At 41.1% G+C, this 12,073-nt stretch overlaps 1 protein-coding gene across 3 annotated transcripts in view; it reads right to left on the bottom strand.

Annotated features, from left to right (window-relative positions):
* Window positions 1-11,804, bottom strand: part of Kdm3a (lysine demethylase 3A) — a 43,135-nt gene extending 31,331 nt beyond the window's left edge. For 2 of the 3 annotated variants that reach the window (XM_048430597.3, XM_048430740.3), the window contains exons 1-4: window positions 11,671-11,804; window positions 10,889-11,104; window positions 3,762-3,917; window positions 2,410-2,520 (exon numbers count right to left, since the gene is read on the bottom strand). In XM_048430597.3, coding sequence (XP_048286554.2) covers window positions 2,410-2,520; window positions 3,762-3,917; window positions 10,889-11,074 — 453 coding nt within the window. In that variant the 5' untranslated portion in view covers window positions 11,075-11,104; window positions 11,671-11,804. Of the gene's footprint in view, window positions 1-2,409; window positions 2,521-3,761; window positions 3,918-10,888; window positions 11,105-11,330; window positions 11,532-11,670 lie in introns of those variants that run through there. The other variant, XM_048430663.3, reaches the window with a different exon arrangement.
* Between the last annotated feature and the right edge of the window lie 269 nt (window positions 11,805-12,073).

Raw genomic sequence — 12,073 nt, 5'->3', positions numbered from 1 at the left:
CACAGCTTCCTGGTTTTGTGTGCATAACCAGTTATGATAAATTTATACAAAAACTGTCAATAGGAATCACTTGACAAACCCAACTTCTAATAGAGCAAAGAAAAAAGGTATTAGGCAAAGAGCCCTTCAGTAGCAGACCTTGAGGCTTATCCTGTACCGCCTTGGATGAGGCTCGCTCATGTCTCCTGCTGGAAACAACTAGTCTCAGAGTAAGAGGCCATGCTAGAAAACTGCATTTCTTTAGTCGGGTAACATCAGATAAACCTAGAAGCTCCATAAGTACTCAAAGCCAATGACCAAACACTCAGATGCAGGTGTTTTTATTTCATGCACTTCCTGCTATTATAATTTCATAAAAAATATTTTAAGATGATTCACCAACTCTTACTACAAAATGAAATAATGAATTAACAAAGATAGCTACACAGGGTTCTCTAATGAAATAGACTAACTCTAGTCGTCTAGGAGAGTTTTAGGGCCCAAGAAATCTGACAGTGAGTACAGATACCCTTTTCTTACTCAAAGATTATCATATTCAATGTCAAGACAGTTTCAATTCCAATTTCTGCATATGTCAAAGGGGTTTTCAGGTGCAGTCTATATTACTTTAGAGCAAGCATACCACAGGGTCATAACAGCCTCCAACATGGGATGTTACAGAGAAATGCCTATCTACAAAGATGATGTCCTGAAGAAATAAAACTTTGACTATTCTTTAGTAAAAGATAACATACATATATTATATCCCCTTCAATTAACTATATATTGCTAGTAACATATAAGTAAATTCACACTGACAACCCACCATGCGTTTTTCCTGAGGAAAAAAAACTTCAATCTAGAATTTTCAGTCTTAAGGAACAAAACTAAAAATTCTACTTTCACTGAAAAGCTAGGACACATGAAAAATATAAACTCTGAAAATCCAGTGCCCAGAAGTAAAAACTACTCTTATTACTCAGAAAGTAAAACATCTACTTCACTAATTCCCTGATTCTTTTTATAGACAAGTCCTTCTTCCATTTAAAGTAGGAAAATCCCTTGAACTTGCCTAACACACATATAAGTTGCATCTGAAACTAACTCAGGAGTAAGCATGTTCCCATGTCAACACTTAAAACACTATATAGTACATGCATTATCAGACTTGTTTTCCAGGACAAGGAAGTGAGATATGAGTAGAGAGAAAGCCAGTGTTCCAGGCTTCCCAATACAGGCTCATCAATCCTGTTGACCACACGGATTCCAAAATGTCTGTTAGCAAATGGAGAGGTTTAGCTAACTCTGTGTGATACAGAAATAAAGAGACTCCAAATCACAAAACAGAAGTGAAAAGGGGCATTAGTAAAGCTTAATAAAATGTTATCTAAAAGATGAATGTTATTATGAAGCCAACACTATTCTTAAGGTAGTGATCCCTCCCTTCTAACAAACTTAACAATCACCTATGAGCGAGATCCAAGAACTTAATTGTTGTAGAGAAGATGTGCAAGTTCTGCAACCTGACTGCACACACACAGTGACTACTGTTGATAATGAGAACTGACTACAGTCTCTAAGAACACTGAACTAAGGACATGGAACAACTGCTCCAAGGAGAAATACAGGCATTTGTGAACCTCTAGTTCACATTTTTATCAGTTGATCAATATGCAACAGTCTTATGTGTACATCTGTTCAAAGATAATATCTCAATATATATTGCTGTTCCATTAACCCTGAACCTCATGGCTGAAAAAAACTTGGTATCTAATGCAACAATTTCTTCTTTACCGCTTTCTTACACCAGACAGCACTGTAACATTTTTATCAGCACTTAAAATAATAAAATTTTTTAAAAAATAAAGGAAGAAAGGAAAAAGAAAGGAATAAAAAAGAGAGAACAAAAGAAGAAGACAGGAGAAAATGGAATAGGAAAAAAATCAGCACTAAGATGCACAATGAAATTTCTTCCCACTATCAAAGCTGAAAATGGCAGAAGACAACCTCCCTGTGTGACTTCAGCTGGAGCTGGTCTCAGAAAACTGAAAATGTTGCTCTGTGCAGGACTCCGCAGAGCCATGCAGCACAAGCAGCAATTGAGGATTATAAATGTATTTGAGCGAATAGGCACTCACAAGCCACGAATGAGGATTGCATATGTGTACACCTATATAAAGTAACTTTAAAATATCACTTTCATATCACACCTACCTCTTTCCATACCACACTACACATCAATGTGATACTGGCGTCCTTTAAATTCTAAAAGGACAGCACAAACCCACAGACTAACACTGAGATGCCAGACAACAACTAACTTTGGTCAGTTTTTCCCTATTAGGCATCAGAACGAGGGGCAATGAGTGTTTTACTTCTCATATTAAAAGAACTTCTATTTGTATGTTAAATGCCATTCCTAAGGTTTACCTGTATAGGCTTCAAAAGGTCTTTGGAAACAAATACACTTTGTTGATCTCCGAGGAACCGAACAGAAGTTATGGATCCCAAGCCAGCTTTGTCTACTAGAGATTTGTACATCTAAAAGCAAAACAAAAACCTGTCATGACATTGTAACTGCTATCAACGCCATTCTGGAAAAAGGAACTGGCAATTTTCCACACATGAAGAACGTGACAAAGCCATGAAGTTTTTATTTACTGCAAGGATTTCCTAATGTTTGTGTTGCCACCAGATTACAACATTTATTTAAACCCAGTAATTTAATGTAAACCAGATATACATTTGGGAGTTATTAACACACAATCGGGACTACAGATCCATGAGTTTCCAAAAAACTTATGTGGAAAAAAATGTGTACATGTTTTTGGCTTTATTTTCCTGAGAGACGGGGTATATTTTTAGAAAATTCTTAACAGCTGGAAAAAAAATACATAGGGCAGAATACAACCACAACCCCATATTACTCAACCATCTACAGTGGCTTTTCAATTAGAGACAAAATATAAACTTTTGCTAGCAGCCTGCACAATCTGGCAGTTCTCCATCTGCTTCCCGGCTTCTCCAGCTTCTCCATACCTGACTCCTGCTTCAAGCTTGTTGTCATCACACAGAATCTGGCCTGTCCTCTCCATATCTGCCTATCACTTTTTTGTTGTTTTTTGTTTTTTTGAGAGAGTTCTTTGTCTTTCTGGAACTCATTCTGTAGACCAGGCAGACCTCAAACTCAGAGATCCGCCAGTCTCTGCCTGCCAAGTACAGGGATTAAAGGCATGTGCCATTACACCCAGGTAGACCACTTTTGCTCCATACTTATGATGCGGGTAGAGTAAAAGCCTGATTTTACACAATACTTAGAGTCCCATCATATTCTGAGTCCTTCTACCCACCCCTCCCACCTCAGGCCTCTTTATCAATGCCCACAGTATCCGGTCAACATTGCCTATTAGAACGCACCTGCCATACTTGTCTAAAAGCCAGCAGCAAACTCCAGATTTCTTCAAGTGCTGACAGTCTGACCAAACCATGGGATCTGTGTGAATGCATGTCTGTTACTTTCTAACTTGTACCTTGACATTACCTCCACCTCTACTTCTAAGTGAAGAAAGTAAGGCCCTAAAAAGTCATGGAACCTGCCTAGAGCCACAAAGCTCCTGTCAGGGTAGGCAGAAAACCCTGAGTGCTCTTTTAACTCTTCCACCTTGTCACACATGACACTTGTCTCCCTGAAGGTCAAAGGGGCATTATATTTCCTTTGTTTCACCCAAAATGGATTAAATGTTCTCTACTTGTCAGCTCAACAAAACACAAGTTTTACTCACTATTGCAGGCCATTGAATAACTCGTTCAGGAATTTCAGGTGATTTTCGTTCCGCCAGAACCAAGTTATGCTCTACTAAAAACGCTCTCCTAAGAAGGTTGTAGACATCTATCCACCTTCTCTTCCTCCAAGACTCTCCATCAAATTCCACACACACCTAAACACAATAAAGCAAACTCAATTATAAATGCTTAAGTTTTATGCTCTCATTATCCTACTTGTAAGCATGATGTTTCTACTGGGCATATGCTATCCCCATTTCACAGACTATACAATATGGAAGATAATCATAGGTACTCACACATGGACCAAGCTCTTGCTCCCAGGATACACAAGTATAAAGAGCACTTAGGGTCAATACCCTCAAGATGACCTCTGGAAATCCTACAACTCAAAGAACTCTGAACTAGAAGGGTTTTACATATGCTAATTAGAGTGTGACCTTTGGAGAGCCAGAAGGAATTTGAAACCCCTGTAGTTATTCTGCTGCACTGTAACTCCCTGTTAATATTAAGAGCATGTCTAAAATGACTCTTCCACTACCACAACCCACCTTTAGAGTTCCCCAGTATCAGAAGAACTTAGCACAAAGCATAACATATATGGCTTCTCTTCAACATCCCTTCTAACTGACCTGGAAAATCCACCTCAGAGTTAGAAGCCTAAAACTAATTTCTTTACTCCATAAAGAAACATAGACGCAGCTCTAAAGGTCTGCTGTTATCTGATTTCCAGTGCTGAGGAAGAACCCAGGCACGTGCTCCATCACTGAGCTACAGCGATAGCCCACACAGTTACTTAAATGAAAATTATGACAAAACTACAAGCAAAAAACCAAAACAAAAACCAAAAAGCAACAACAACAACAACAAAATAAAACAAAAAAACACGTACAAAAAAAAAAAAAAAAAAGAACCACAATACCAAAGCAGGTCTCTATAATTCCCTGGGTCAGGAATTGATCACAAAATATAAACCTGCTAAAAAAAAAAATCCCATATTGAGCCGGGCGGTGGTGGCACACACCTTTAATCCCAGCACTCACAAGGCAGAGGCAGTATTTCTGTGAGTTCAAGATCTACAGAGGAAATTCCAAGACAGGCTCCAAAACTACACAGAGAAACCCTGTCTTGAAAAAAACAAACAAAAACAACAAAATACAAAAAAACAAAACAACAAAAACCCCATATTTAAGTCATTTATTCTATATATTTAAACTTTTTATTTAGCAGATTTCAAAAAAAAATCACTTAATATCCAATACAAAAGAATCAATTATTTTTTATTTAAAATTCTTCCTACAAACCAGCCCCTCATTTTGAGTTTCAAGGATTAATCGCTCTTTTATCTATGGAGTCTGCTCATGACTCCTCCTCCTCAGCAGTGAGGATTACTAGCTCATCTGCTTCCTTCATCTGCTAGAAACTAGAGAATCCTTTCCTTGAAGACACTTTCCCTTATCAGAGTCAACATCTCCCATGGATGGAATGAAAACATCTATTTTTCCTTCCGAACGCATGCACAGGTGCTATTTGTGGGAGACTGACACATGATGTCCAACCGGTCAAAGTCTGTGTCTGCTTCTGTGTACCATCATATATCCTTGGCAGACAATTTCCAATCATTTAACCAAATTATTAAAAATGAGTAAATCAACAATTTCTCTCTGAACTCGTTCTTGTTTCTGTTATCTATGTAAAAGGTGACGGGTTTCCAGCTCAATGTTGGTAACACCAATCCTAAACCTTCCTGGTCTACACAGTACTTCTTTAAAACCACTGAGGCCAGCAAGAGATGGCTCAGCAGTTAAGAGGACTTCTTGTTCTTATAGGAGACTTGGGTTTAGTTCCCAGCACCCAAACAGTGACACACAACTTTTAACACCAGCTTCATGTTCAAAGATTGCCATGTTCCTGTTTCCTAGGCAGATAATCTGTATGTATCAGTCTCAAGCCTAGCCCAGTTTTCAGGGACAGTTTTACTACAAATTAGAAATTTGGAATAAAAGGAATAACCATAAACAAAAGTACAGAATTAGAGATATGGGCTTGAACCCCAGCTCCAAAGCTTTATTAAAATGATTTTACACAAACAAAATCAACCTAAGCAAGCTAAGGAACCAACTAACCTGAACCCCAGCTAAGAACCCATTACTTTGTATGATGTAATAACAGAGGAGTAGAGAAGTCTGATGTACAGCATGAGGACCCCATTTCATAATCCTAGTATGCACAAAAAGCTCAGCATGGCAGCATCTGTCTGTCATTCCAGTGCTGTGAACAGGAGATGGAGAGCTGGGGGTTTGATCAGTCTTGCATAGTCAGCAAGTTCCAGGCTCACTGAGACCCTATCTCGAAGAGTAAGGTGGAAACTCAGCATCTACCTCTGGTCTCTACCACACATGCATTCACACTTGCACACAACACACACACTCAAAAGAAAGAAATACACTGGTTAAAAAGTCTAAACCCTAAATTTAATCCTTCGACTCTTATTTTACTAGTTTCAAAATAAAAATAGTAACATCTACCTTTCACTGGATTTAGATTTAAAAATAATTATGAAGCATTTTTTTTTATTTTCTTGAGATAGGGTCTTATATAGCCCTAGCTTGTCTATTATTTGACTGGACAGACCAGAATAGCCTTTAACTCAAGAGATTTGCCTGTCTCTGCTTCCCAAGTGATGGGATTAAAATTAGGTACCACTCTGCGCATCTTAAGACTTCATGATAACTCTCACTGCTAGATCACATATTAGGACTGGCAGACTTAACAACATGATTACGTAATATCTGGCTGTATTCACAATAGGTGCAGGATTTCCTTTAAGATACTAAGTAGATTCCCAAAACTTAAGTAACAATCACAATTATTATCCATTCACTATTTGAAGCTTAAGATAGTTAATTCAAAAATTGGAAAAGAACTCTCTCAAATTTGATAGAGAATAAAAAGCTTAGCTATTGAAAACTGTCCAACTTTCAACATGGCAAAATGACACTACCGTCTACAAAGTGTAATTCCAAAAGCTATACAATCATGTTTTTAAAAAGAACAAAAACTAATATTTTAAGTGTACAAATTTTTGTTGGGCTGCATTTATAGCTATCCTGGGGCACATGCCAAAGGTTGGACACATCTACGTAACTTTCAAGTATTAGATTGTGTTTGGCTAAAATTCATATTAGCTTTGGCTTAAAAACAGATGACTCATACACAATACATACTGTAATCTCCCCACCATTTTTCAGTTTCCTATTAAAATCACGTGTGTCTTTTAGAAGCCAGGGCTGTCTCCCAGTGTGGACACTTGCCTAACATGCCTGAGATGCTGAGTTAGGAAAGGCAGAGGGAGGCAAAGCAGGGCAATCACAAGGTCAAGACTTCCTCAGATACACAGGACCTGTCTTAAATTATCAAAAATTAAGAGCACTCCTCTCGATAATCACCTGCCAATATTTCTGTCAAAAGATACTCATATTCAAAGACAACTCAAATAACAACTGCATGACAGAGTAACAAAGACAACTCTATCTGCTGATCAATCTGCCTGGTTCTCACTGTGCACTTTCCATGGGCATACAAAGAGATATTATTTATGCTTAATTAACTACGGTTCACTACCTATACTTTCCAAGTTTGCTTTTCTTTTAATAGAGTATTTATAAGTGGTACCTATTAGTCTATCAAATATTGATCATACGTTGGATAGCTCAAATTATTTCAAGTAACTTTTCCCCCAACAGTAAAGTCTTTATGCTACATCATATCAAGCTATTCTCCAAACCTACAATTTTGGCTTTAAACTCATCTCACCTGAGTATCTAATCATAAAACCATTGGAAATGCCAGGGAAAATGTGTTCAAGTTCACAGTAGGATGGCATAGCTAGAGCAGAAGTGTCTGGGTAGCCATGGACCCTATGCCTGGCTCTACAATGCAGAGCACTAGTACTTTCACTAATCCACAAATTAAAAAACAATTCAGTGTGTGTGCGTGTACATGTGTACAATGCTACTTGAAGATCCGATAACCTAACATTCAATTTTAAAAGGTAAACAGTGTTTACTGCTCTGTGGTATGAGTTTCTAATTTTACATAGCTTCAATGGCAGTGGATCCACAATTTTCCAGTTCAAGTGGTACGGAAGGACAGAGACTAGGCACCAATCAAAGCATCTAATTGCTGACAGTTGTAAGAAATGACATACACAGGAAATAAAGACTATGTATTTGCTAAAGACAACCAAAGGAGGGGGCAAAAAACTCAAGAAACAGCAGACTGAAAGGAAGCTAAAGACCTACACAGGCAAGGCGGGGGTAGAAGGCATTCCAAACAAGCATATGTACCCTTCACCCTCTAGTAGAAACAGTTGGGCAAGGTAAAACAAGTCCTGAAACTAGGCAATGGCCACAGCCTCATCAGTAAATGATTTCTATATTTCCCCATGTTTGGTTTATTCATCTAAGTTTGAACACACTAACTGCCAAGCAAAGTTCCAGGTGTTAAGACACAAAGACATATATAAATAAAGAACATTAACCCCATTCTATCTGAATATTAAAGTCACTGTCTGAGGTCTGCAGAAGAGTGACAAAGTTATCTAACTTCTTTAAATCTCAATTTCCTGTATTAAAAAAGGAATCTTACTAACAGAATACTTATAAGGGTTCAAAATGGCACTTGCTACATAACCATCTGACAATGACTTCTTTAACTTCTTCAGAATCCACTGCTACATATGCTCTTCTAACCTTTAAAATCATTTCGTTACAAAGTCTTTTTCTAGGTGAAACAATGTTAAGCAGCATTCATCTTGCTATCCTTCATCCAACTGCAAGTCTAGGAAGGCTAACATGTGGACTAACAATAAATGGACAGTTGCATACAACTTGAAATCCCCTTTAATTTAGCCTACTCACTCTGCCACCCTCAGTGTCCTAAGCCTAGATGTAAACATGGTCTTAATTTCTTGGTTCTTGCTTTAATCTCACAAAGCATAACTTGATTCTAGAGTTTTAAGACACATTTCTGTTAAACACAGTATGCCCCCCTAAACTTAATTAGTTACTACTCAACTAGGGAACAGAGTGATAAATGTTTGGAAAAATAAAGCAGATTTGCACTTATACAAGAACTGAGTTATAAAAATTTGCAGTAAGGCAAAATCCTTCATATCAAAAATTTTCTTGAGCTGAAATCCCAAAATACACACTGGGAAACATGGATTCAAATGTTCCCACCATCATATAGTGGCTAATTATATCAGTCTGGATCAAAGAGTTCTCTGAAAGGGAAGCTATCACCTCCTCAAAGGCTTGGGGGAGAGGGAGTATGGAGATGAAAATATGTTAAGGACATTTTACATATTTTACATTGCATGTGTAATCCAACAGGTCATTAATCAAGGAAGGAAATACCTAGCCTCCTGTCACCTTCCCAAGAACTAAGGACTATAAAGCTTAAATACTGCTCCCATTTAGATCAGATCAAAAAAAAAGTATTAGAAGTTTTTTTTTTAAGTTTTTTTTTAACTTATCAGGTGAATTGATTGAAATTTGGTACACAGCCCACTTTATGCAGTGGTTATTACCCTAGAGCAAATAGATTGGTCATCCCCACACAATTTACTATCTCTAAAACAGATTTGGTGGAATGAGTGGGTTAGGAGAAAAGCAGCAGCAGCACTGTGGCTCCACTCTATGATGGGCAGTATGGTTAAGCCAGAAGCTTCTGCAGGAAAAGGTCCTGAGTTAGAATACAGGCTATATTCATTCCAAACTATGAGGCCCAAGGGCTAAAAAACTGTCTTCCTTAGGCATAAGATCTTTATCTGTAAAATGGGAACAACAGCCCTTAGTAGCCCAAAGTACGGGAATAAAAAGAGTGTAGCTGTTAGTGATCACAATGATGCTTGGAGTGTGGTTGAATGTCCCGTGGTCACTCTTCCTTGCAACATGAATACAAGGCACACGGAAAAAACTGTAAATATATAACCAAATATCCTTTTCCAATAATCCTCTTAAGACCCACAACAGTATAGGCATGCACTGTCAAGTCTGTGTTCAAATGAAGTGTTTCAGAAATCAACATTCAACTGACAACAGCTAAAACTTGCGTCCTTTGAGTAGCTTCCCAGAAGCAGAGTACAGAAGCATGTACATTACTCAGGGTAGAATTGTCTTCTGTCCTGACAAGCTCGAGTTATCACCACTTAGGAGTCTTTGTTAGGAATTTTTTCTCGGAAGTTTTTTTGCACAAGGGAGTCTTTGATGACACAAGGCTTCCTTACTGCTTGTTTCCAGACTATCTTTCCATACCAATACTTGTATCACAGAATTCATCCTTTCAAAAGAACGAAAGGCTTCCAGTTTTCAAAAACATCAAAAATATGTTCACTGGTCACACCAGTTCCCTTTCTCTCCTTCCTCCCAAACACCCACATGTAGTATTTCTGAAGGCATTCTTCCAAAACACCCTGTATGGGACAGCTCCACCCAAGGCATCCATATATGGTCATACCCAAACCAACCCAGCCTCTCTGACAACAGGAACTCACTCTGGCCTCATTAACCACACACCAGCAAATACCCACCTCAACAAGCTGAACGGAACTAAGCCCCGCCCTCTACACATACTTCATTTCCAAGTCGTAAAGTTCAAAAAGTTGAGTGAAGAAATAAAGAGCAACACTCCCAGCTCCAATCATCTATTTTGAAAGCACTTCCAAGCTAGCCCTCAATAAATGTCATCCACTTCTCTAACCTATTACTAATAAACACTCCTCCCGTTGGGGGCATAATCAAGGTCCTAGTGGGACCCAGCGCCTGCATTAATGAAGCATGTCTGAACAATCCTAAACCCATTATTAATCTCAGGCAGCTGGAGCTCTAGGCCAAACACACCTTGACGCTACACACCATTTCAAAGACTTTCAATGTCTAGATTTCTGCACCTTTAGATCACATGCCAACTTTCTAGTGGCCCATTTCAAAAAAGGGAGGGAGGGGAAGCTTGACTGCCGCGTTACCAAGGTAACTGAAAACCGGCCGACTGCCCAGCCCCAGGAGATGGGTTTTTTTGTTTGTTTTGGGGTTTTGTGTTTTGTTTTGTTTTTGTTTTTTACCTTCAGATCTTTCTTGGTAACGTCAGTGTGGGAAACAGCTCGAATGGTCCCCGACAGCCAGGGCCACTCCGCGATTCGCTCCAAGTCCCAGCTGTCGTGGCCGCCTTCGCTGCCTTCGGCTGCGGACAAACTAAGGAATCGCTTCCCCACCAATACTGGCCAACTTTCTCCGAGCGTGAGCACCATGGTTTCCACGCCAGCAGGAAGGGCTCCTCCCTGCAAAAGGCACAAAAACAAAATTCGATGGGGGCGGCCGAGGTCGGAGGCGGCCCGAGACAAGAAGCGCCGACAGGGACCGGTGGAGTGACACCCCCGCAGGTGGACCCCGTACTCCAAGCTGCCACCCGCGCCTCCCCACCCCCTTCCAGCCCTCCCCGGCCGCAAACACCGGCCCGAGCGCCGCGTGACCCTCTCGCCCCACCAACTTTCGCTTTTTCCAAACCTTTCAAAGCAGGACGCCGAGCGAGAGGAGGGACGACGGAGCCGCAGCTCCGGTGCTTTTTCCTAAGTGTTCGTCCCCTCACCCCGGCAAAGAAAAGGCTTCCCGAGTGCAGAGGGCCCGTCCCAGCGGCCGGTCCCCGCCCCGGGCGGCCGCGGAGCCGCCGTGGACTAAGCTCGCGACTCGACACTTGCCGCGCCCCCGCCCCCCGCTTCCGGGCCGCCGACTCGGGCGCACCCCCGCCCGGCCTGCACCGTGAGCCGAGGCGACGGGGCGACCGCCCGCGCGGACCCTTCACCTTTCTCTCTCAATCTCCCGCAGCTGAGGCCCGCGGCGCGCTTACCCCGCCTCCCGCCTCCCTGAGTCACCCGCGACGGCGGCAAGAGAGCCCTGCCGCCCAGCCGACTCCAGCTCTGACTTGGTTCAAGAGCTCGCTCTCACAAGACACGCACAGGCTGCCGGGCCCGCCCCCTCGGAGCCGCTGCCACCGTTCATTGGCTGGGCTTCGGGGGCTGGGCGGGGCATCTGAAGAAACAGTCTGTTTCTATTGGCTATTCTGAAGAGGGCGGGGCGAGGAAAAAAAAACAATTCCTTGGCTGCCTCCTCCCCTCCCCCCCCCCTCCGACTCGAAGCCGACCCTCATTAGAGGGCGCAGGACGCAGTCGACAGATCCCTCCGCCGCTGCTCCATTCTTCCATTTGTTGCCTCGCGCTACGCAAAAAAGTCCCGCCGAATCGGTTATCGAC

The sequence above is a fragment of the Myodes glareolus genome, chromosome 6, assembly GCF_982192425.1.
Source record: "Myodes glareolus chromosome 6, mMyoGla1.1, whole genome shotgun sequence".
NCBI classification, from domain to species: domain Eukaryota; kingdom Metazoa; phylum Chordata; class Mammalia; order Rodentia; family Cricetidae; genus Myodes; species Myodes glareolus.
This window is presented reverse-complemented; position numbering and strand designations above follow the sequence as displayed.